A 21413-nucleotide genomic window follows, 5' to 3' on the forward strand; every position below is an offset into this window, starting at 1 on the left:
ATCATCTTCCATAAGCACAACAGAATATCGGAGACCGTAGAATGCGTCCTAGTAGAGGGGCAGGTACACGTAAAAGGAAACACAGAAGAGAATATCACAGAGCAGGAAACATCAGTGATATCCCATAGCAAGGAGCAAGAAAACTCAGCAACTCTCAGTGAACATTCTTGGCAATGGAATTGATGCTGTTTAGCGCTTGAGTGGGTAGTTCATGGCATTCATTTATTGTGCGTGGAAGAAATTAATATTTTAAAACGTTCATTCTAGCGTTACCCCGCCGCGGTGGCTCAGTGGTTACGGCGCTCGGCTGCTGGCCCGAAGGACGCGGGTTCGATCCCGGCCGCGGCGGCCGAATTTCGGTGGAAGCGAAATTCTAGAGGCCCATGTACTGTGCGATGTCAGCGCTCGTTAAAGAACCCCAGGTGGTCGAAATTTCCGGAGCCCTTTACCACGGCGTCACTTATAGCCTCGGTTGCTTTGGGACGTTGAACCCCAATAAAACCAAAACCATACTAGCGTTACATGTTGTTAGTGATTCCCAGTGTCAATGTCACGAAAAAAAACAAATAAATACTTCCTGTGCAAAAGTAAATCAAAGACAAAGCTTTAGAGAGTGTGCTCAAAACAGCGTCTGTAAATCGTAGAACGTGTTAAATTACATCTCATATAGAACTTCAGATGCTGTAACAATTAAGTGCTTATGCCAATATCATCAGTGTCCGTATTCGTCTTCATATTTTATTGTTCCGCTTGCAAACGTACAAAGTGATAGTACTCGGCTAGCTCTCTATTCTGAATCATTGAGGGTAATATCAATGTACAAGAGACCATTTAAACGACCAGTGTTTTTTATTTCCAAATCACAGGAAACAAGGCAACCTTGACTTAATGTATGATACAGTTGAAAGGGAACTCCGGCACACGGGGCGCGAAATTGTTCACTGTTCACAGATGATGGGAAGAAGTAAGAAGTACATTTTCAGCCTAAAAATATTCACTATAACATCTTGGGTGGTGCACAGACTTCCACCTCTCCTGTTTATTATGCTGACATTGCTTATTTTATTGGTGATTATAGTTTCTGGAGATCGGGTGTGTACCTGTGAGTCAGCATGAATGTGTTGGACATAAGGATAAATCGTTCATTTCAGTAGTTCCCAGGTCAGCGGGTTTGCAATTTGGCCATGTCGCGGAGGTGTATAGCAGCACACCTCGCATTCCACAGATGTTGAGGGGTTTTACGTTTGTTTCAGAGCTTTGGACTGCTGCAGCTGCCGTACGACACCAGTATAGAGCCAGGCGAAGCCAAGGATTGAGAGAAAATCTGAAAAAAGGCGATACGGTTACACAATCTTGGAGAGATTGTGATATGGGCCAAAAACCACAGCGTGGGCTAAAGGTTAGAATACAAATTTGAGCTACGATGACTCCACCCAGGGCGCCCATGTTCCGTTGTGATACTCAGGAAGGCTCGCAGGATCGTTAGGATATCGGAGCGCGGATTTGGCAACTGCTCGGTACGCGTCCAGGCGCTTCTTCAAACCTGCAACGACCTGTGAAAATAAAAACAATAGTCACTGAGTACACAGAATGAGTTCGACACTTTAAAAGGAAGGCCAAATAACATGGTTTTTAACCCTACGGATACCATATGTAAGGCTTGTTATCGTCTATTCTTGGCCAGATGAAACACTTTCGCTGTACAGCTCCCTATATTTATTTATTTAGAGGGCAGTATAACATGACTGAGCGCACATTTAGAGGACACCAGCCGTAGTCTATAATTGTGAAATGCTTGTCGATTCAAGGAAGTGATGACATCGGTTAAAATACAGCGGATATATAGCAAAAGTTTTGCTCAGTAATGAATATTCTTTCACCAGTTTTTCTGCAGCCTCCGTTAACTTCGGTTATGCATTCTCCGGTTATGCATTCTTCGGTTATGCAAGTCCTTATACATCTTTAATTACCCCCAGACAGTCCCAGAACCTAAACAACACGCCGTCACTAATGCCTACAACCGTGTCCCATGAAGTTCCAAGCCGTTCTCGTAGCTTTGAATGGCGTGAACCTCTGGTAGCAAACATGATAGCTTTCTACTCTTCACTTTTTTTGTATGCCTAAAAACCATGTTTCCATTAGATATCATGGTGGAATGTGTATACATCACAAAACAAGAAATGACAGGGTCCCTACACTCTAACGAAAAAGGAGTAAAAAGGGGCTAAGCTGTCCTCTAGTGCACTCCCTTTCATAAAAGAGGGCAGCTTATTCCCCTTTTTACTCCCTTATGGGCGTTTTCCTGTTTACGGTGTACTGGGACATCAAAAAAACTTAGCACTTGAGTCTCAGTCATCGGAGAGTACCGAAGGACGGTGCTACATTCACGCTCTAGCGGTTCTTGCAGCAGCTTGCAGTGCTGCACACCGGTAGGCAACAAGGGGAAATGTCATAGTCTCTCTCATAGATATGCCGCAGAAATGCTACACAGAATAGGCGCTGGGCACTTGCCTCTGGAAGAGAGTCGGCCAGATTGTTCAGCTCACATGGATCTTTCACGATATCGAAAAGGAACTCCGCCTGGTGGCGAGAAAAGTTGTCCCTTGTGTCATGGCCGCACGTTAGAGTGGCTCGTTGCCTCCAGCCCCTGCGAAACTTCAAGTGGTCTGTCTTGTACAGATCCCTCAAAACAGCCGCTGCGGTCGATTGCACAAGCAGTTCGTCGAGGTCTTTGACAGGGTGGCGGCCCCCTGGAGTTCGGTAGCGGCCATTGTTATCGCCACTTTTGTCCAAGACCAGTTTGTATCGCTTGTCACGAACTGCCGCCACTAAAGATTCGGGCTCCACGGGGTCGATGTTGTAAAGCATATCAGTGCGAGGTGAGTGCCCTCCTGTCAACAGATGGTGCCACATGTCGACTCCGTCCACTTCTCCCAAGTTCGCCACATCACCTCCTGAAAGCGCAGACCGGTGAAAAAGACGAAAATCAGGTGAGGCAAAACTGTCTGCAAGCTACAAACGTGTGATTACTGCACACGCCTATCTTGCAGCTATCTCCACGATTAACGTAACGTACTTAGAAGGACTGCACAGAAGAAGTCTGATGCAGTCTTCTTCCAACCAATATACATATGCTATAAAAAGGACCTCTACGCGAAAAATTAAACCAAAAGGGAAGGTTAGAGAACAACACGAAAAACACAAAGGAATTTTGTTTTGACAGTCGGATTGTGGTAATAAAATCGCTTTCACTACAGAGCTCAGGACTGCACACTTCACCAACCTTCGCAGAGTTGATTTATCTATGACGCCTTCGGTATTCGCGTCTGATCTTTGATTAGTGACCATTGATGACACACAGTTTTTGAAACATCACAGCTGTGGCCTATAGAGTGCAAATGGGCATATTTTTATTGTGCTCACCTAGACTGTTATTCAAATATGGACAGCTCTGAGCAAGGTTTCAACAACCCCGCGACATCGGTATATTGTAAATAACGACTGCGGCACAATTACTATAGGAGTGTAAGTAAAAGTTATGTACACTTTTCGTTCTAGAATTTATTTACACAAATATAGATCTTCAGCACGTACATCTTTTTTGTCTGCATAGTCTCCTCTCTCCTCAATCCACTTGATTCATTGGACCACAAGCCACGTGCGCGGAAATTTATCTCGATTGCGGCACTTACCTTACAGCTATTGCCGCGCAAATATGTCCGCTCGGCTAGCAGCTCGCATCAAGGAACAGCGAGCTGTGATACGATTTCTCAGAGCAGAGGGTCTGAGTGGCTGAATTTCATGATTGACTTCTGTGGCACTGGAGCACCCTGCCTGCTGTCCTCCTCTAGATATCTCTGACTTTAAACTTTGACTTTCAGCGGTGCGAAATGGCTGCACGACCAATCAAGATCCTTCTTAGAAGGAATAGACAGTCTTGTGGCCCGATGGATCAAATGCGTGGAAAAGGGAGGGGGCTACTTAGGAAACTTTTTGAAAATGTTGTACATATACCTTCGTGTGAATAAACAGTGAAGTGAAAACGGTCGGTAATGTTTTATTTTCGCTCATTCTTGTTCAATTGCTTTATCTTATAGCCAACAGCTTGATTTCCGAAAGTATTCGTCGCCTTAGAAAACTTTCTTCATCGCGCACCCATCATTGCATGGAAACAGCGAACCCGTAAAAGCATAAAGACCTATGCAGTAAGACGTAGTTAATGCAGACGCATGCTACATGCTGCATTATTGCGAACGAAGCTACCATTTGGGAAGCCCAAACGTCATGGCACCCTTTCCTACAGCGAGACTGTTATACACACGTTTAGCGAAGCTCAGTATAGAAACTGGTGGGTCAGCTATGCGATAGGCCTCTGGCCTTCACCGACTGCAACGCTTAACTTGGCAGCCGGCGGTTTTGTTATTACGTTGCTTGCTCATAAAAATGCGAAAAAAATAAAGTACTTCGACTAACTGCGGAGTTACGTTACTGGAACCGGTTTGCTGCTGTTGTCATTGAACTGGGCTCAATATCTACAAGATAGTTACGTGCGAAGCTTGGGTTCATTTTCGCGTTCGTTTTAATGACACAGGTTGAAGTCGCCCCTCTGCTGTTGTGTTGAGTGCGTCGCCGGTGGGCTGGGCAGTGCCCCCTCAAGGCGACTGCCCGGTTGGCCGTCTTACAGGCGCGTTTCGACGCCTGCTGAGAATACTGACGGAATATAGAAAACTATATTCGGCATACTTTTATCGACTATTGCTTTCGATATATAAACCGAAAAGCCCAACAACCAGTTATACGTTATTTACCAAATCGGCGCACATGTACCGTCTGTTCTGGGCTCTAGGGTGCAGCTAACAAACAAACACTGTGAATGCAGCACTAACCGGCTATCTTGTATAGCGTTGTGAACCAGTCCGTCATGTGCATGAGCTGATGAGACACCCGTCGTCTCTTGGCAAGAAGGGGACTCCAGACGAAGCCCGGCACCCTTGTGGAGCCTTCCCACACCGAAAATTTTGTCCCGCGCAATGGCCAGTTGAAGCTGCGGCTGGAGTGGTCGCCAAACGGCGTGCCACCGTTATCGCTGATGAACACGACGACGACGTTGTCTAGCATCCCTTCTTCGCTGAGAGTCTTGAACACCTCTCCCACAGATTGGTCCAATGCGTCCACCATCCCTGCAGTGGCAAAAGTGCGCACATAGAGCAAACGCTGGAACTACAATATAGCGATTATTCACTGCGCGGGTACTATCCTGCCAGTCATTTGTGAGGAATCAACGCTTCGGCAATATTTTGGGCACAAGTGGGGGCGAAAAGTTTGGTCTTCTCTTTGTTTATCGTTCACTTTGATTTCTTCCCTCCTTTTTCCTTCTTTTCTTTTCTTCCTTTTTACCTTTGATCTTTTCTCCAAAATTTCTGTCGTTATTTCAGATATTTTTCTCGTTACAGAGCTCGCATAAAATACTTTGTAGACTTTTCAAGCCCCTCCGAGGCGAATGAGAGGGCTCATGAGAGTTCTCCGCAACTTACGCTCGGGACAATAGGGCGGAGCCTCCACGCTTGGGAGAGAACGTCTGTCCTTTCGTACAACTCATCGTACAACTCATCATATGCCTGCCGCCTCGCTTCGGATTTCTCCTCTATTCAACTCTTTGCACTGTCAAAGAGTAGCGACACATAGTCGCCTCTCCCAGTTTTCTGGATCTCTCAATGTGTGTGAGATAGGCCGCAGTCGTGGCCTCATGGCAGAGCGCCCGCCTCGGCTTCGGGAGGTGATGGGTTCGACTCCCGCCACCGGCCGGGTACCCACCGGTTTTCTCAAAATGGGTACAAGCGATGGCCCGGCCTGGTGCTCGGCTTTCTAGGGCTACATTGCTTGGGAAAGGAGCCTGCGCCTTCAAATCCCGTCACTGTGGGCAGAGAGTCATGTAGACAAAGCGAAAAAAGGGCCACAAATTGGGCTTATGCCGCACGAGGCGGACTTATGGTTGCTTGACGAGGGAACTTATCACTCATCCGTCAAGGCAACTGTTTGGTCTAAGACCCTTTTCCCAAGCATTTCACCCTAGAAGAGCCGAGCACCAGGCCAGGGGAAATCCCTTACCCATTAAGGAAACCGGTGGGTACCCGGCGGCACTGGGGATCGAACCCAGCACCTCCCGGATGCGAGGCGGATGCTCTACCACAAGGCCACAAGGCCAAGACTGTCTAGTCCGCAGTCGTGGCCTAGTGGTCTGGGCGTCCGCTTCGGCTGCGGGAGGTGGTTGGTTCGAAACCCAACGCCGGACACCCACCGGTAAAAATGGGTACAAGCCACCCCCGGCCCGGCGCCCGGCTTCTTCAGGGGTGTGCGCTTGGAAGAGGCTCCGCAAACCCCGCTGCGCGCCTTCGGGGGCAACCAGTTTCGAGCACTCAGCCTGTAAAGGTGGTTCGTGTTTCACTGCAAAGTGAGGAGTTCCGACTCAAAACTCGTACGCTCTAACCAGCGTGTCTCGAGAAAAACTTCAGAGTATCACAGCTGACTAGACATGCCGGTTTTTCCGGCTGTCTGACTTGCGAGAAAAAAAAAAAAAAACTGGCGCAAGGCGCCAGGTTCTTGCTAAGTTACCAATGTACCTTCATGATTTCGTTTTCTTAGAGCAGCAGCACACAGTCTCGACAGTAAAGTGAGAACACATTCATTAAAAAAAAACTGACCAGCGTAACGCCTCCTCTCATCTTCTTCAATGTAAGAAAACTTGTTGATATTTTCCTGAGGCGCCTGAAGAGGGACAGGACCTCCGGACCCATGCGGTGCCTGGTAGCTCATAAGGAGAAACATCGGCTGCAGAATGAAAGAAAAGCACATAAACTGACCACATGCAAGGGAGCAATGATGGGTGTAAAAAAATCTAGCTGGACATATCCACGAATGGTACACTCGCTGCATTGACAAATAGAGAAAGGCAGTTATCAATCATTTGAATTACCTTATCCTTTTGCCTTTTGCGGATGAGTTGCTGCGCTCTTCGGGTGTAAAGAGTGGTCGAGTACACTCCAGACTCCGCCCAGTTGGGCTCCGTGCCTATCCAAAAGTCAAGTCCAGTGTGGTTCTCCTGGGAAATCACACGACCAACGAACGCTAGTTAGGGCTGTCAACAACGCAAATAGTTTAGGTCGTAGTTATGTCGTGTTTATTTTCTTTTTCGCTGCTTTCTGTCGGCTAACATTTGACGTAGCCTGTCAGGCGTATAGCGTTGGCGTCGACGAGAAAAAAAAAAGAAACAAAGATCCACGTGCATAAGGGGAGCGAGCATCACGGAGCCTGAACAATATCCTGTCCTTCTCTTCAGTCGGATTGGCACTTGCACAGACGAACGAGCTATTTTCTACTATGTCTATTTGACATGGTAGAGCAGCAGTGTTCTTTTGTATTACATAGATGAGGTCGAAAAATGCATGAGAGTGCACATGTGGCGGTTTTGTTTGGAAGATTGCACCAACACAATTCTCATCCGCATTTGTTTTGACAATATATTTTCATGATATCTGCCATTGCTCGTCGACTTTCAAAGAGCTGTTTTTCATTCAGCGGAATTGAGACTGCCTACTCATGACGACGGTGCTGTATGGCTTTAGTAGCAAGCATCAGCGATGCTGGTGCCAAGCGCAGAGGGGCGCCACTTCTTTAGAGCACTGCTCACATTGAAATGTCCAACACGCTGTCTTAAGCGCGTGAAAGGGGCTCGGGAACGGCTACACGGCGGGGTTTGGAGGTTGGAAGTGTGCAGGCGAGAACTTTGTGAATTTCAGGGTGTGGTTGAAAAAAGGAATCTAGTCGTGAAGTGGAGAGGGCGAAGCTTCTTTGTAATGGATTTATCGATCTCATTTTTAATTCGAAAGGAGGTGGGCCCAGTGTGTTTTCCCGCGGAAAATACCTGACATGGTATACAAGCGCGGTCATGAAATCAGTCACTACCAGTAATACGAGATAGTGGTCTTTTGCCACCACGTGGCTCATATACGAAAAAATACACGGTGGATGCGAGCATTCGATCCGACAACTTCATTACTTTAGGATGTTGTCTTAGATCGCTCGGCTACGGCGCGAGGCATGCTTGTGTGAAAATTCTAGACTTCAGATTTGAAAACTGAACGAAAAAAACATTAAGATCACCTGAGACGAGTCACCATGGCATCCTTATTCAAACTAATCGGCAATTTGCGAATACGTACGTAAGCCGAGGAGTGGCTGTAGTAATCTTCTTCTCCGTAGTAGTAGCCGTAAAAACTGTCGAAACCCCGGTATGTTGGTGTAAAGGCTTTTGTATAACAGCCAAGATGCCACTGTAAGAAGAACGGAGCGTCAGGGCAGATGTGACTGTCTAGAAAAACGAATTTATTTGAATGCGCCACACATCAAAATATACCCTGAGCAGAGAGAGAGAGAGAGAGAGAGAGAGAGAGAGAGAGAGAGAGAGAGAGAGAGAAAACATTACTTCCCGACCCTGCTCCGGGTCGCTGTCTCGTCGATATATTGCCCAATACGTGGGCGATAGGAGCAACGAGGAATGGCCCCAGTATTAGGCAGAGTGCAGAAGGAGGAGCGGCCAGCTCTCCTAATAAGAGGGTAGGTGGGTAGGTAGGAATCTGGTTTTAGGTAGTGTGGTGAATGTATGACACAGGGACAAGTCCGATATGCATGTTTTTTGTCGGGGTAGGGGTCACATACTTGACAACGGGGGTGGCCAGAGAGGTTGAGTTATGTGGTGGTTGCGCAGGACACATGATAGAGAATTTGCGGTTGTCTAATGAAATTTAGATTCGCGACGAATAAGATGTGGTGAATGGGTAGGAAGGTGGCAGTTGGTGTGTCGCAGTTCTTTCAGTCTTTCTTTTGAGCATTTTCGGTGCACAGCCCGCTCATCGATGGGGTTGTGTTCATCCTGTCAAAGAGAAAGGCTGCTTGGAGTCGTGTCGAGAGCGAGGACGTGTGCCTCTTCGTTTCCTTCTATCACCTGCTGACCAAGGGTCCATTCCAGGAGAACGTGCAGGTCTGGGTGCTGGTGAAGGTAGGTGTTTAGTTGGGCGTGGACATACCCCGAGAACGCGTTGACAGCGAGGTCACGGAGGCAGTTCTAGCTGTCCTTGCGCCTGTGATGGTGTTAGTCTGGCCAGGTGGGTGTTGAAGAATCGTTTCTGCAATTTATTGCCTTCTATCTGTGGTAAGATAACGAGTGCCGATGTGATGACTGACTTCCTGATGGTGTGGACTTACAGACGAAGTTGTAGCGTCGAAGGCTGCATCTGTGTAGTCGGTGTCATAGGATGGGTTGTTGAGGTGACATGCTCTTCTCAGCATGCCCAATCCCTCTACTGGCCCATATTGCGGGGTACAGGCAGGATGGTAACGTGGGGTAGATGGTTCCACGGCAGTCGAAAATCGGGGATTGGTGGTGGGTGTGCTTTTTTGTGTCCAAGCGTTTCCAATATGGCCGGCCTTGACGGGGAGGTGGTCAAGCGATGGTAGTGAGCTTCATGATGCGTAGTACTCTTCTCCTCTACTGTATTGTGCAAGGCGTTTAGTTGAATGGGATAGTTAGAAGCGCATTGCGATAGATTCCATGGCTGGTACTGGTAATGGATTTGAGCATGTGGTGGATGTTATTTATTTCTCGGAGGACCGTTGACGTCCGCACCGTGCTTTTTCAATCTTTCTTCTAGATGTAGCGAAGGAAGCGAACATGTGCCCGACGGGGAGTATACAGGTTATCAATTTTTAGAGTATTGGAAGAGCTGCTGGCATTCGAGCCCCATGCAAGAAGTGTGAGCTTGAATAATATCCAAGCCTTGTTGGACGGTAGCTTCTTGATATACTGGTTTACCATGCGAACACCGGAGCGTGATATCATCAGCATAGATGGCGTGTTGGAGATGGCGAACGGCATTATCATGTCAGGCAACGTGATTGATAGAATCGAGCCGTGGGGTGTGTCCCTCTTGATGAGGACAGGTGGTTAAGGTTATTATACGGGCCAACTAGTCTTACGGCACGATTAGATAGGAAATTTTTTATATATTTAAAAAGGCCGGCTCCTGGTTCGGTTTGCCGAATATTCGCGGGAATTTCGCTGCGGGAGATAGCGAAAGTCCTCTCGATGTCTACACCCACAATACTGTGTAGTTGCACACGTGTGATGTTTTGCCTCGTACATTGGGCACATCATTCCGGAAGTATGTGACAGTAATGGAGCGGGTGGTCGTGTTTTGTTGGGTACCACAGTGTCGTTGCTCAATGCTTGGTTGAGTGTGTTCGAAGGCCGTGATGAATTATTCAGAGTGCATAGCCTTTGTTGCGAGGGGCATTATGCGTGTTTCTTCCAGAGTAGAGATGTTGGCCGAGTACGTTGCTTCAGGGGTTTTGAGACAGGCGGCGAAGCTTTCTTGTATTCGCATTAGAGGATCTAGGGGCATTGGAGGCAGCGTTTTAGTTGCTGTTAATATAGCTTTGTTATTATTTGTGAGATGGCGTTTGCAATAATTCCCTTCATTTCCTGTGGTGCGGATTGTACACGCGAGGCTCCTGGCTGTAATGTTGCCCGTTCAAACTGTCTGGTTCTATGTTTAAGGATAGGTGGGGCGGAGGCTGGGCCAGTGACCTGTACAGATGCGGCGGCAGTGTATGGTGCTGTGGACGCGCTGTGGCTCACTGGCGCTGGTACTGGTCGATCACAACCACCCTGTGATGGTGTAGGCTGAATATGTGGCGTCTGCAGCTGCGCAAAAGCACTGGTGGGGGACTGCTGCACACGTACATTGCGAGGTTGCTTGTACTGCCGCTGGCCTCGATTCTAGCCCTGATGACCAGGTCTACTTGACGGCTACGACTTCAGCTTTGGCAACGTGAGTGCACTGGTGTCAGTGGGCGGTGGCAAGTCGACCTTCTTGACGCGACTTCGGCAAGCTAAACGGCCGCTTCTTTTCCAGTTGAACAGCGCGATGTCCGTTCCTTGCCGCTTCTGGTGCATACGGGTCACCGCACTCCATTCATTTCCCCAAAATTATTAAAATAATTTAAACATACAAGCTTGAGCATGTGAGTGTTGACTTACGCTAAGCACTCTGTGTCGCTAGGGGCTAAAATACATCATAACGCGTGCTATTAAGATAATTAACAAGGCGAACTGAGCGGATATTTTTTTTCTCTCCTTGCTTCCATTTCTTTCCCATTATCCACTCTCCCCACGTGCAAGGTAGCCAAAACGGGCACTGCCTGGCTAACCTCCTTCTCTTTCGTGCCCGTTGTCTATCTTTACTTCATTCTGAGCAGCACGCTTAGCGGCTGTCCCCGCTTTCGCTATTTCACTCGCATCAGCGATCGCCCGGTATTCGGCCTTAGTGATTTGTTCGGCCGGCTTAGCTGCCTTCTCATTTTCGTGTGCCGCTACATGACTCATTATGAAACTTTTGCATCTTTTGTCTCAACGGGCTGCACTGCACGGCCACGGCGGCAGCTGCATTCGGAATCATTGACTGAAAGGATCAGAGACGACTTACACTACAGTTTAGCTGCTAGCAAGGAATGAATTTTGGACAGAGGCTCTTGTGAATGTTGTGCGAGTGATGCCGGTTTAGTGAGATCGAAAAATGTTGACCCGGCGGGAGGTCTTTAGTACTACTCCATATGATACTGGATTATGGTAGCGGGTTACATTCAAGACTGCACTCTTGAAAAGCTGATTTATTTGTTTAAATGCATCAATTTTTCTTCAATAAATGTTTCTTCTATAGGCTGGTTTTTCAGTTTTGATTACTTAACGATACGGCTAATGGAAAGGGAGCCATTGATACATGGCCTCAATAAATTTAATGTCACTGCGAAAAAAAAAAAACATGAATGAGGCTAGTATTTAGAGAGGTGAAGGCTTAACTAGTGGTTACCTTCCCAACGAGGTGAGTTGCGTAGCCCAGTTCCTTGAGGTACTGAGGTAGTATTGGAACGTCCAGCGGCAAGCCCCGAGGTTCCCCGTTTAAGATTGGGTACCCCTGCATTCCTAAACGACATATATACAGCGAGACAAAACAGCCTTTAATCTTCGTGATAGTGAAACAAGCATTGCATTCAATTCATTCAGCAGCGTCAGGCTTCTTCTGTGGTATTTGGGTGACTGAGTAGCCATTAGAGACTCGTTTCTTGCAACTAAAGCCTTCGCCTTCATGATACTGTTAAAAACCTTTTACTATTTTTAATCGGTTTGTACGGACGCCGCATATGTATAGCCCATATTTTCAATACTCGTTGGTAGTACAGCAAACACTGACATTGCCTTGGTTTTCGCCGTCCTGTAGACAGGAGGCATCGTGAACAGAACAAATGCATCCGTAGCCCGGTCGCTAGCCAGACTTCCGATGTTTTTTTTACAACGAACGACTTATAGAGGCCGTGGTTCTGACATCAAAACACCTACTGCCGAGTGAAGGCAGGCTGAATATACGTATCCCATGACAAATGTGTGGTCGTACGAATACAGGACTTCTATAAAAGCTCATATTCTCGGGTGAAGTTATGACCACGAATATGCTTCAAAATAAAAACTAAATACATGAGATGAGCCATTCAGCTTGAACTTTTAAAGATTCTTTCATCGGGAGCTTTGCGATAAAACGAAACCACACTGCCTTTTTGTCGCAATAATTAACGATATAATGTGTTTGAATCACCCGGAATCTAAGTGATTAATCTGATTAAGTATCGTTGTCTGCATTTTATTATTACTAATCATTTAGTTGCTAGCAGAATACTGCTTTTGGTACTCGTACAGTAAGCTTCAGTTCCCTCTTACCGCGTTACCCACTAAACACGTTAAAGATGCACTAAAGAGGAATCTGAACTCGTCTTTTTACTGCGAGAACTCGATCTACACGTTCCGAGCATTTTTAGAAACCTCGAATTATTGTCCTGTGTAGTCGATTTCTCTAATTTATGCCGGGTTCAACGTCTCGGCTCCCGCCATTTTTTGAACTCACCTCTGAAGGTAGGAGGAGCCAGCTAACGCGTGGAATGCCTTTCAGGCAGTCGCGTAGCGGTTTCGCTCGCTATTTTATTTTGTGTTGAGGTTTTCGTGAATAAATAGACACAGTCAGAGACCACATAGCTGCAAATTACGCCTACCGAAATAAAAATACCCATGGACGCTTTGCTTTCACCGATCGCTACATATCACTCAACCGAGGCCACAGAGACAAGCCGCCGCGGGACTGGCTGAAAGATTGGTTGACTCTTCCTACCGTAAGCGATGAGATTAAAAAAGAAAAAGGAGGGAGTGGGGATGTTTAATCCGGTTTAAGTGAGGGAAATCGGCCGCACAGGACAATAATTCGAAGTTTCTAAGAATGTTCGGCACGTGTAGATCGAGCGGTAGAAAGACGAGTTCAGATTCCTGTTTAGTCCACCTTTAATTCACTGCACTGAGTGTGTTTAAAAATAAATGAATTAACTTCCACTGCTGCCTCTCTCTGTTAGCAACAACCACGGCGCTAAGGGTTACAGCCTACCTACAGCCTACAGCACCTTAGCTGTCATCAACAGTGGGTGCCCCCCCCCCCCCCCCCCCTCATCCCTCCCACCCTTTTTCTTTTCAAACCTCACCCATTCGTATCGGGTAACGTCCGGTCATCAATGCCACTCTTGATGGGGTGCACGTAGGCAGGGCGTAAAAGGTGTTGAGTATGACGCCGTCTGCTGCTAGGGCATCCAAGTTGGGTGTGGGAATTTGAGACGAGCCGTGGAAGCTCACATCGTCCCATCCCTGAAAGAGAAAGCAGCGGCCGTTGAGCGTTAGAATGAGGGAAATGCATGCTGGAATGCAACGTTAACTTTTCGGATTTCCTGCTTTTCCATTGCCTCAAGTAAAGTCTGGTAGCAGTTCATCGAAGCGTGCAAGTTCCTCTTGTTTTCCAGGCAGCAAATATCGCAGTGAGTCCGCTCTTTGCACAGATAACGCTACAAGACAAACAGGCGCCGTTTTTCTAGGATTGCTTTCGATGAACTTGAAGGCATGGGGGAAAGCCACTTTTTTCGTGCTGGACTCGAGTTTGTATTGAATGAAAGAGAAATCATCACAATGATTTAGCCAGTTTTGTTTCCAACCGTAACTTTATATTCTTGTCGGTTCGTGATGCATGGAATGCGCCAGCTGCCAGAGGATATGCTTGAAAATAGTTGATAATTTTCAGGGACCTATAGCAGACCCAAATGTTCGCCTGGCGTCGAAAAACATTGTCATCAAATAAGCAGTGGAAGTGGGCCCACATAAATTATTTGAAAAAGGATTGTTTGTTGCGGTTATGAAAGAAGGATCAGCTGTCTGACTTTACGATTGAACCCTCATTCACACCCTGAGGGACGGGGGGAAAGGTGGAAGTGAAAGAGGAAAGAGTGGAAGAGGTGCTGTACTGAATTATAAATTCGCACTGACATAGCACAGCGGACGGGCGCCTTTGTGTTTCGCCTCCACCCAAACGCGAACGCCGCCGCCGGGTTCAAACCTGGATACTCCAGCTCAGTAGTCGAGTGCGCTAACCACTCAGCCACCATGTCGGGTTAACGATTTTCTTCTCGTTAGACTCTCTCTCACTCTTCTGCCGCTCTCCAGTAATGCACTAAAACTGTGACCTCTTAACGTCCTCAAAAAACATCTATAAAGCGGTTATAGCTGCAAGATATTTCTATTAACCTCAACAGCGTGTTTTGATCGATGTCTTATAATGTTGAGAGCTTGAGTGGATGGTTGCTTGTCTTCTACAAAATGCAGTGTGAATCTCCGCTTAGCCAGGCCACCACTACGTGCCTTCGAAGTAAGAAAGATCGTTTATTTGCCCGAGGACGCCGAACTGAGCCCCGTAACGTGTATTGTTAGGGTTACTTGGGTTTGGGTTAAAGCCTGCTGCGTTTGTACACAGCAAAAGACCCTTGCAGGACAAAAACCCCTTTCACTGCATATTGTCTTCTTCTAACAATAAGATGGGTAGAAAGAGCTTTATTGAAAGAAGACAAAGGAAATGCAATATGGCCCTTATGATAACAATCAGAAAATGACGACGCCTAACTGAGTACAAGTAAGCCGGATGCCTCTTCTTTCACAAGGCGTAGTTTGTAACCGCAGCATGCTCCAGGAGATATTAAACCAGGAAACCACCAAATCGGAAGAGCGCATGAGCGTCAGGGCAGCACTTTTACGTGAATGGATTGCGGTTGCGACCAGCGCGCTCAATTCGGGGTAAGCAGTAAAAAAACAACAAAAAACAGTTATATCCCAAACCGTATTAAATGTTGGTAGTACAAGAATACAGCGAAATATAATAGAGACGAATGCCCTGCTTTCCTGTTTAAATGACAATGTGTTTGATTTTCAAAATCGGCGCTCTTCCACGAGCTCCGCTTCTGATTCGATATTGCCCCTTACAATCGACATTACCAGCCGAAAGTAATTGATATCAGGTCTAGTTAGAAAAGTCTGGCCAGTAGGGAAATTTTCACCACTTCTGTATCTTCCTTACCTTCGTTCTGACAGTTAGTGGAAATTCAGCTTTATTAGGAATAGCTTTGTACTGGTGCTTGAGCCGGCATGCATACGTGTGGACCCTCACTGTAATAAATGCGTTGCCGTACAACTACCGCCATATGCATGCGTTATTATAGGAAACTAGCCAGAAATCGCCAGTTGAGGCTTGCTGCGTTAAACTCCATAGAGCCTATTACGAATACGACGAGAGATCAGCGACAATGAAACATATATGCAATGGTAAATCTTCACCATTTCTGTGAACTTTATTAAGTTATAAAGCATTTCAAGCAATAAGCTTCCATCTCGCATATAGAACTTCATATTTTGTGCGTAACCTTGGCTAGACTGTTCATTGAAGGACCGAGAGTTTGCATATGCCGAGCCATTGTGTGCAGAAATGTTCTGTTCTTCACTTGTCTCTTCTGCCCTCGCCGAGCGACCAATAGATAAATAGAAATAATAATCAAACAACAGCTTTAGTTACCTTTTACCTGTATAAAGAGTAATACGGAGTCATAATCATTCACTTACCAAATCATCAGCGAGGAAGAATACGATGTCTGGCTGCGCATTAATAGACAGCACCGCTTGTAGGGTCGATAGAAAAATCGCAAGACAAAACATTGTTCTTTCTGGGCTCCTAAGGAAGGAATGGGAAGAACATGTTATCAGACAGCAGCTTGTCGTGTACTGCTATATTTCGCTGACTGTTTCTGCGAGGGAATTCGATATTGTTTCTCAAACTGCGGCTTAAATAGTTCTGACCTCTTTTGACTTCTCGTTGAATGAGTGTGACAAGTAGGAACGCTACTGCCAATTTCCACTGCAGCAACGCAGTGCACCTACGCAGGTGAACCTCCCCAACGACCCTGCTGGGGCGAGTGCAGTGCGCCCGTCGTGATTTGCGGTCACGGATGAGTTCCTGACCTGTTCTGCTTTTTGCAATATCGCTGATTTCAAATGCCAGTGCTAAGCACAGACAACACTGTACGGTGGTGGAGCTTTATTTTGCACGTTCGCGCATTCTCTTCAGTATGCGGGCAGTACAGTGCTGACCATGGTTATCCAAACGCAGCAGCTGCTATATTTTTCATAAACGCAAGGTACTACCTCTGAAATATGCAGGGCGTCACCTAAGACCGTACACAGTTGTTAAAACTACGCGTTTTCAGTTAGCGCTCTTTTCGACATAGCACTGTCAGCGGCGTAATCCATCAGAATACGGCTAAGAAGTGCTAACCAGCAGGCTGGCCAACTAATATTGAATACTTAACTTTTTAACTATTACTGTTATGCTCCTTAATTATAGAGGCGTGTAGCCCATCGTAAGTTTTATTCATATCAGTTTTTAGAATTTCGAACATGCGATCACCCTCGGAGCTCTGGCCCAACAAATTTTGGCTATTTCGAGGAGTTACGTGCACTGGAAATATAAGTTGCTTTGCCTGCAAGCTTCTCGAAAGCGCATTTGTTCTGGTGCGGTGTAGCCCAAATTTGTTGTGCCACACCGGTGTGCTACACGCCTCTCGATAATTAGGAGCCTAACATTCAGTAGGTTGGGGCGACCTAAAAGATTTAAAATATTAGCCCCTTCCTTCACCACTTACGTACAAGAGACTTAATCCAAAGGTAATATACAACAGGAGACCCAAGGAAAATTGCGATTTTTACCACCCGAAGGGGGAAAAACAAAATAAAGGGGGTGGGAGGTAAAGCTACTAAAGCGATCCACAGCCGGGGGAGCGGGCCCGGGGAGACTCCCCTGATCTGCCCTGGGAAGAAGCGGTAAGGATAAGCTGTAAGGATGGGGTATATGGTTGTCAGGAAAGGGATTAATAGGAGCCTAAAAGTAATAGTTGAAAAAGTTAGCTATTGAATGTTGGTTAACCAGCCTGCTATTTAGCCAGTTTTAGTTTTATTCTGATGGTTTACAGCGCTGAAAATGCTTTGCCAAAAAAAGCGCTCTTTTAGCTGAAAAAGCTTATTTTTAAAAATTGTGTGATGTCTTAGGTGAAACACCCTGCAATATTTTTTTACATGATTGCATTAATGCTGCAATTCGACTGTGTAGCTAGATGTGTCAACGTAATACTGATAAATCACATTGAAATAAAAGCCGAGCAAACATTAAAATTTACGGGGGGCTCCCCTACCTCAGTAGGAGCAAGGATTTCTTTTTTAGATTCGTAGAAGACCGCTAGTGCGAGAATTTTTGTATTAAGTTTCAAGAAAGGTTATGTGCTAACTTGAATATCGGCTTGAATTGCTATAAAGGCGTATAAAGCTTGGCGCTGTGGCTCGAACAAATTTGGCTGCATCGTGTCAAAATACATGCGCTATCGAAAAGCATGCAGGAAAAGTAATCTTTCCAGTGACCCTAATTAGTTAGAAACACCAAATTTTGTAATCGCGCGTAAGTCTAAGGTAATCGCGATACTTGCGAGGACAATCGTGATCCTCCACAGGGATCTATGGATTTAATGTTGAGAACGATCAATTTTGCATAGCTGGGCGTTAGTCGAACAACTTCCATCCGGGCACAATGGATCTGAGCACCGGAACCGAAGTAAAAACCGGAGCGCACCTAATTCGCATCCGGCCTAACTACGCAAATTGTTCATCGATTTTTTTGTAGGCCACCAAAATTACGAAGGGTTCTGTGCTCAGACCTTCGCTTACCGCATTTAAATTATAAGTAACTCATCTTTTAACAAGGTCTGTGCAAACTGAGTCTACATGATAGGCTGTTGGAGCTAAACAAAGCACGGAGCGCTAGAAGCTGCTGGCTTTTTGTAATCGGCCGGTCAGAAGCCTCAGAATACTGACATCAACCGAAGTTCTTTCCTGTCCTGACCACAGTATTTCAGGTGCCAAGCAGCCGCTCCGGTCGTGGCGAAGTGTGCAAACGAGTGCGACACAGATCCACTGCTAACGTGTTGCACTCCAAGCTCGGCCAGGATTTTTGTTGACAGTTTTTTTTTTCTGTAAGCAGCTGCTGTCATCGCAGGAATGCTAGTTAAAACTGTTGCGTCCTTTGGTTACAAAAAGTGTAATCGTATTATTTCTTCCCCGGATAGCAATTCTAGTGCTGGCTGATTGTTATCTTCGCAGATAAGTCAACGAACGGACGTTATTGCGACCCTTATCAGCCAATAACTCAGCCCAACGCCCACATTTTGCAGAGCCCGTTACTGCAGACAAGCACGGGACGTGACGAGCATCGTTGGAGCCCGGTCATTTGACTCTTGATGAGCTATATTTATTTCATAAATATAGCTAATGTGGTATCAAAGCAATAACCGATATGGCAGTTTTTCGTTCATTTATCTATGACGGCGCTGAGGAGAATCGAACGATTTTTCTCACATCTAAATGGTGACTAAGTTCGCATGCGATGCTGGACTCATACAAAAAGAAAAAAAACGGAAATTACTGTTACCTCTATGAACAAACTTCAAAGCATCCGCCGTCCACAGCGGGCTAGTCTTGAACACCGCGCACACCATGCAGCAGATGGCACGGCGTATGGGGGAGTTTGTCAACGTCGTCAGCGATTACGAGAGCTGCCAGACCAGCAAGCTGCTCACGAAGAAACTAAAAAACAAACAAACTCATTTTAGAAGTATCTGCTCCACTCTTTGAGGTGGAAGTTTGCAATATTGTAGCCTGGCACATGAGGTCTAACACGCAAAAAAATTTATATTACAAAAACAAGCGTCGTGACCCCTTTAACAACAAAACTCTCCACCCAACATAGGCAGTAATAGCAAACTCTTTATCTTGTAACGTCGGGCGACTCCTTTTCTTGATTCTTAGTCGTTGGTCAATTCACACGTTTTGCCGTACCAGTGCGCTCCCCCTCGGTGTTTTGCTTTAATGCGCATTCGGCTAATCATCAATTGTCCTTAGCATAAGATGTTATTTTCATCGAGCTGCATTGTTGGCATTTAATGAACTGTTCACCTCCTTCGCCCGTTCCACATAATTAGCAGTGCAATGAATGGAAGAATGCACAGGAAGACTTCATCGAGTCATTTGATTTGTTTAAAGCCGGAGTGAACTTTATTTAGGGTTTCGCAGATTTTCTTGGTTTCAGGCACTCATGTACGAAAACATTGGTTCCAAATCGTAAGTTAACAAAGCATAGTCATCAGCGTGACATTACCATCGACACTCCGACTCAAAAAACGAGCACTGTGCCGATGGCTTCACAAGACCAGGGGCTAAGCACACCACCACCCAGGGGCCGTGCTGTATAAGCCACGCACTCGGACGAAATAGTGCTACCTGTGCCACGCGTAGTTTATGTCCGCGAGCAACCAAACATGCTTTAAGATCAGCGGGGAGAATATTGCGATAGTGGTTATCTCCACTACAGGATAAATGCAGTACGGGTCAGCCCAGCTACATTTTCAATCCATTTCATGTATAGTTCTACCTCCTATTTTGCGAAGTGTGCTGTAATTGAAGAGAAGTACTACGCAGTAAAGAAAAGGCGGGTGTAAACGTCAGTGGTAGATCAGTCCGGTATTGCGGAGCGTAAAATGCACTCTTCGTCCGCGGCGGTGGCTCAGTGGTTATGGCGCCGCTCGGCTGCTGACCCGAAATACGCGGGTTCGATTTCTCCCGCGGCGGTCGAATTTCTTTGGAGGCGAATTTCTAGAGGCCCGTGTACTGTGAGATGTCAGTGCACGTTAAAGAACCCCAGGTGGTCGAAATTTCCGGAGCCCTTCACAACGGCGTCTTTCATAGCCTGAGTCGCTTTGGGACGTTAAACCCCAATAAACCAAAACAAACCAAACCAATGCATTCTTCTTACCGTGCCGTGCCGAATCAAGTCGCCCATCGAGCAGGTGAACAACGCCGCAGTCCACATAATGGCAGGCCCATAGAGGAGACGGACAAAAGGGTTAACGTGTGGGCCTACACACGCACTGACTTACTTAAGGGGTCACAAATCCTTCTTTACTTACACAGCTTCCATCTCCCGTCTGTGGCTTTCTTGGAAGCTCTACAGCAACTCTGCAGCCGCTGATTGGTGGCCACATATTTGTCATCGGTAGCGAAGAAAGCACAACGAAGCGTTCCACGACTCCCTCTCTCCCAACGGGGGAGCTGCACCTGGCGACATACGATCGATTGAGCTGCTCCCATACGCGAGGTGGCAGTTTCGATCGCTTGATCACTGGATCACGCGAAGAGCACGTAAAGGAGCACTTTGGCCCAGGTGGTCGGCGCTTTACGGCCACCTGGGCCGCGCGACATTGCCCCCTGGGCTTCCCCGCAGCTCGTGTCGCGCTTATATCGCACCCGTTCCAGGCGTCGCACTGGCTTGCTTTGTCACTGTACAGCAAAGGAATATACAGTGCAAATTAGCGTTAGAGTTCGTTGTAGCTGAACCACGAGATCACGCGGAGCACGCCTTGTACCCGAGTTGATCTAACACGGGATAAACGAAGTGCTCACAGCAATGCCAAGTCCAGCTTTCTTGCACAAAGACTTTGAATATTGCAACATTGTGAGCTAGTGTTACGAAAATATCGAAGGTAGTGGTCCAGTCTTTCGATGCGTAGAACGATCTTTATTTTTAATTTTTTTTTTCATAGCTCGCAACGAGTAGTTAAGGCTGCCTTAGAAAAGCAATGGGAAATTTTTTTGACCGTAGCAAAAATGTTAATAGGAAAAAGATGCCAGTCTGCCGTAGAGTGATCTGCGGATATATTGGTTGTTATAGTGAAATCTTACAAGGTACAGACAAATTCCGTTCGTAAGCAATTTCCCGATGAAAAATGCTTTTGTCCAGAAATTTTTGTGTCTGAGTAAGACCCTTACTTTCCGTAGTTCTTTTGAGTGGTGAATGGTC

The 21413-nt window shown here is 46.5% G+C and overlaps 1 protein-coding gene across 1 annotated transcript; it reads right to left on the minus strand.

Moving 5' to 3' along the window:
• Window positions 1–828: 828 nt before the first annotated feature.
• On the minus strand, window positions 829–20426 carry LOC149341979 (arylsulfatase B-like). The gene is made up of 10 exons (XM_089546721.1): window positions 20370–20426; window positions 16082–16114; window positions 13633–13792; window positions 11925–12037; window positions 8220–8330; window positions 6974–7099; window positions 6702–6828; window positions 4887–5180; window positions 2512–2954; window positions 829–1553 (listed from the first exon to the last, which is right to left on the minus strand). The coding sequence occupies exons 1-10, from the start codon at window positions 20424–20426 to the stop codon at window positions 1419–1421; spliced, it is 1599 nt and encodes a 532-aa protein (XP_089402847.1). The 3' UTR covers window positions 829–1418.
• Window positions 20427–21413: the final 987 nt, after the last annotated feature.

This window comes from Amblyomma mixtum, chromosome 5 (assembly GCF_055824585.1).
Source record: "Amblyomma mixtum isolate Tamu chromosome 5, ASM5582458v1, whole genome shotgun sequence".
Taxonomy (NCBI): Eukaryota; Metazoa; Arthropoda; class Arachnida; order Ixodida; family Ixodidae; genus Amblyomma; species Amblyomma mixtum.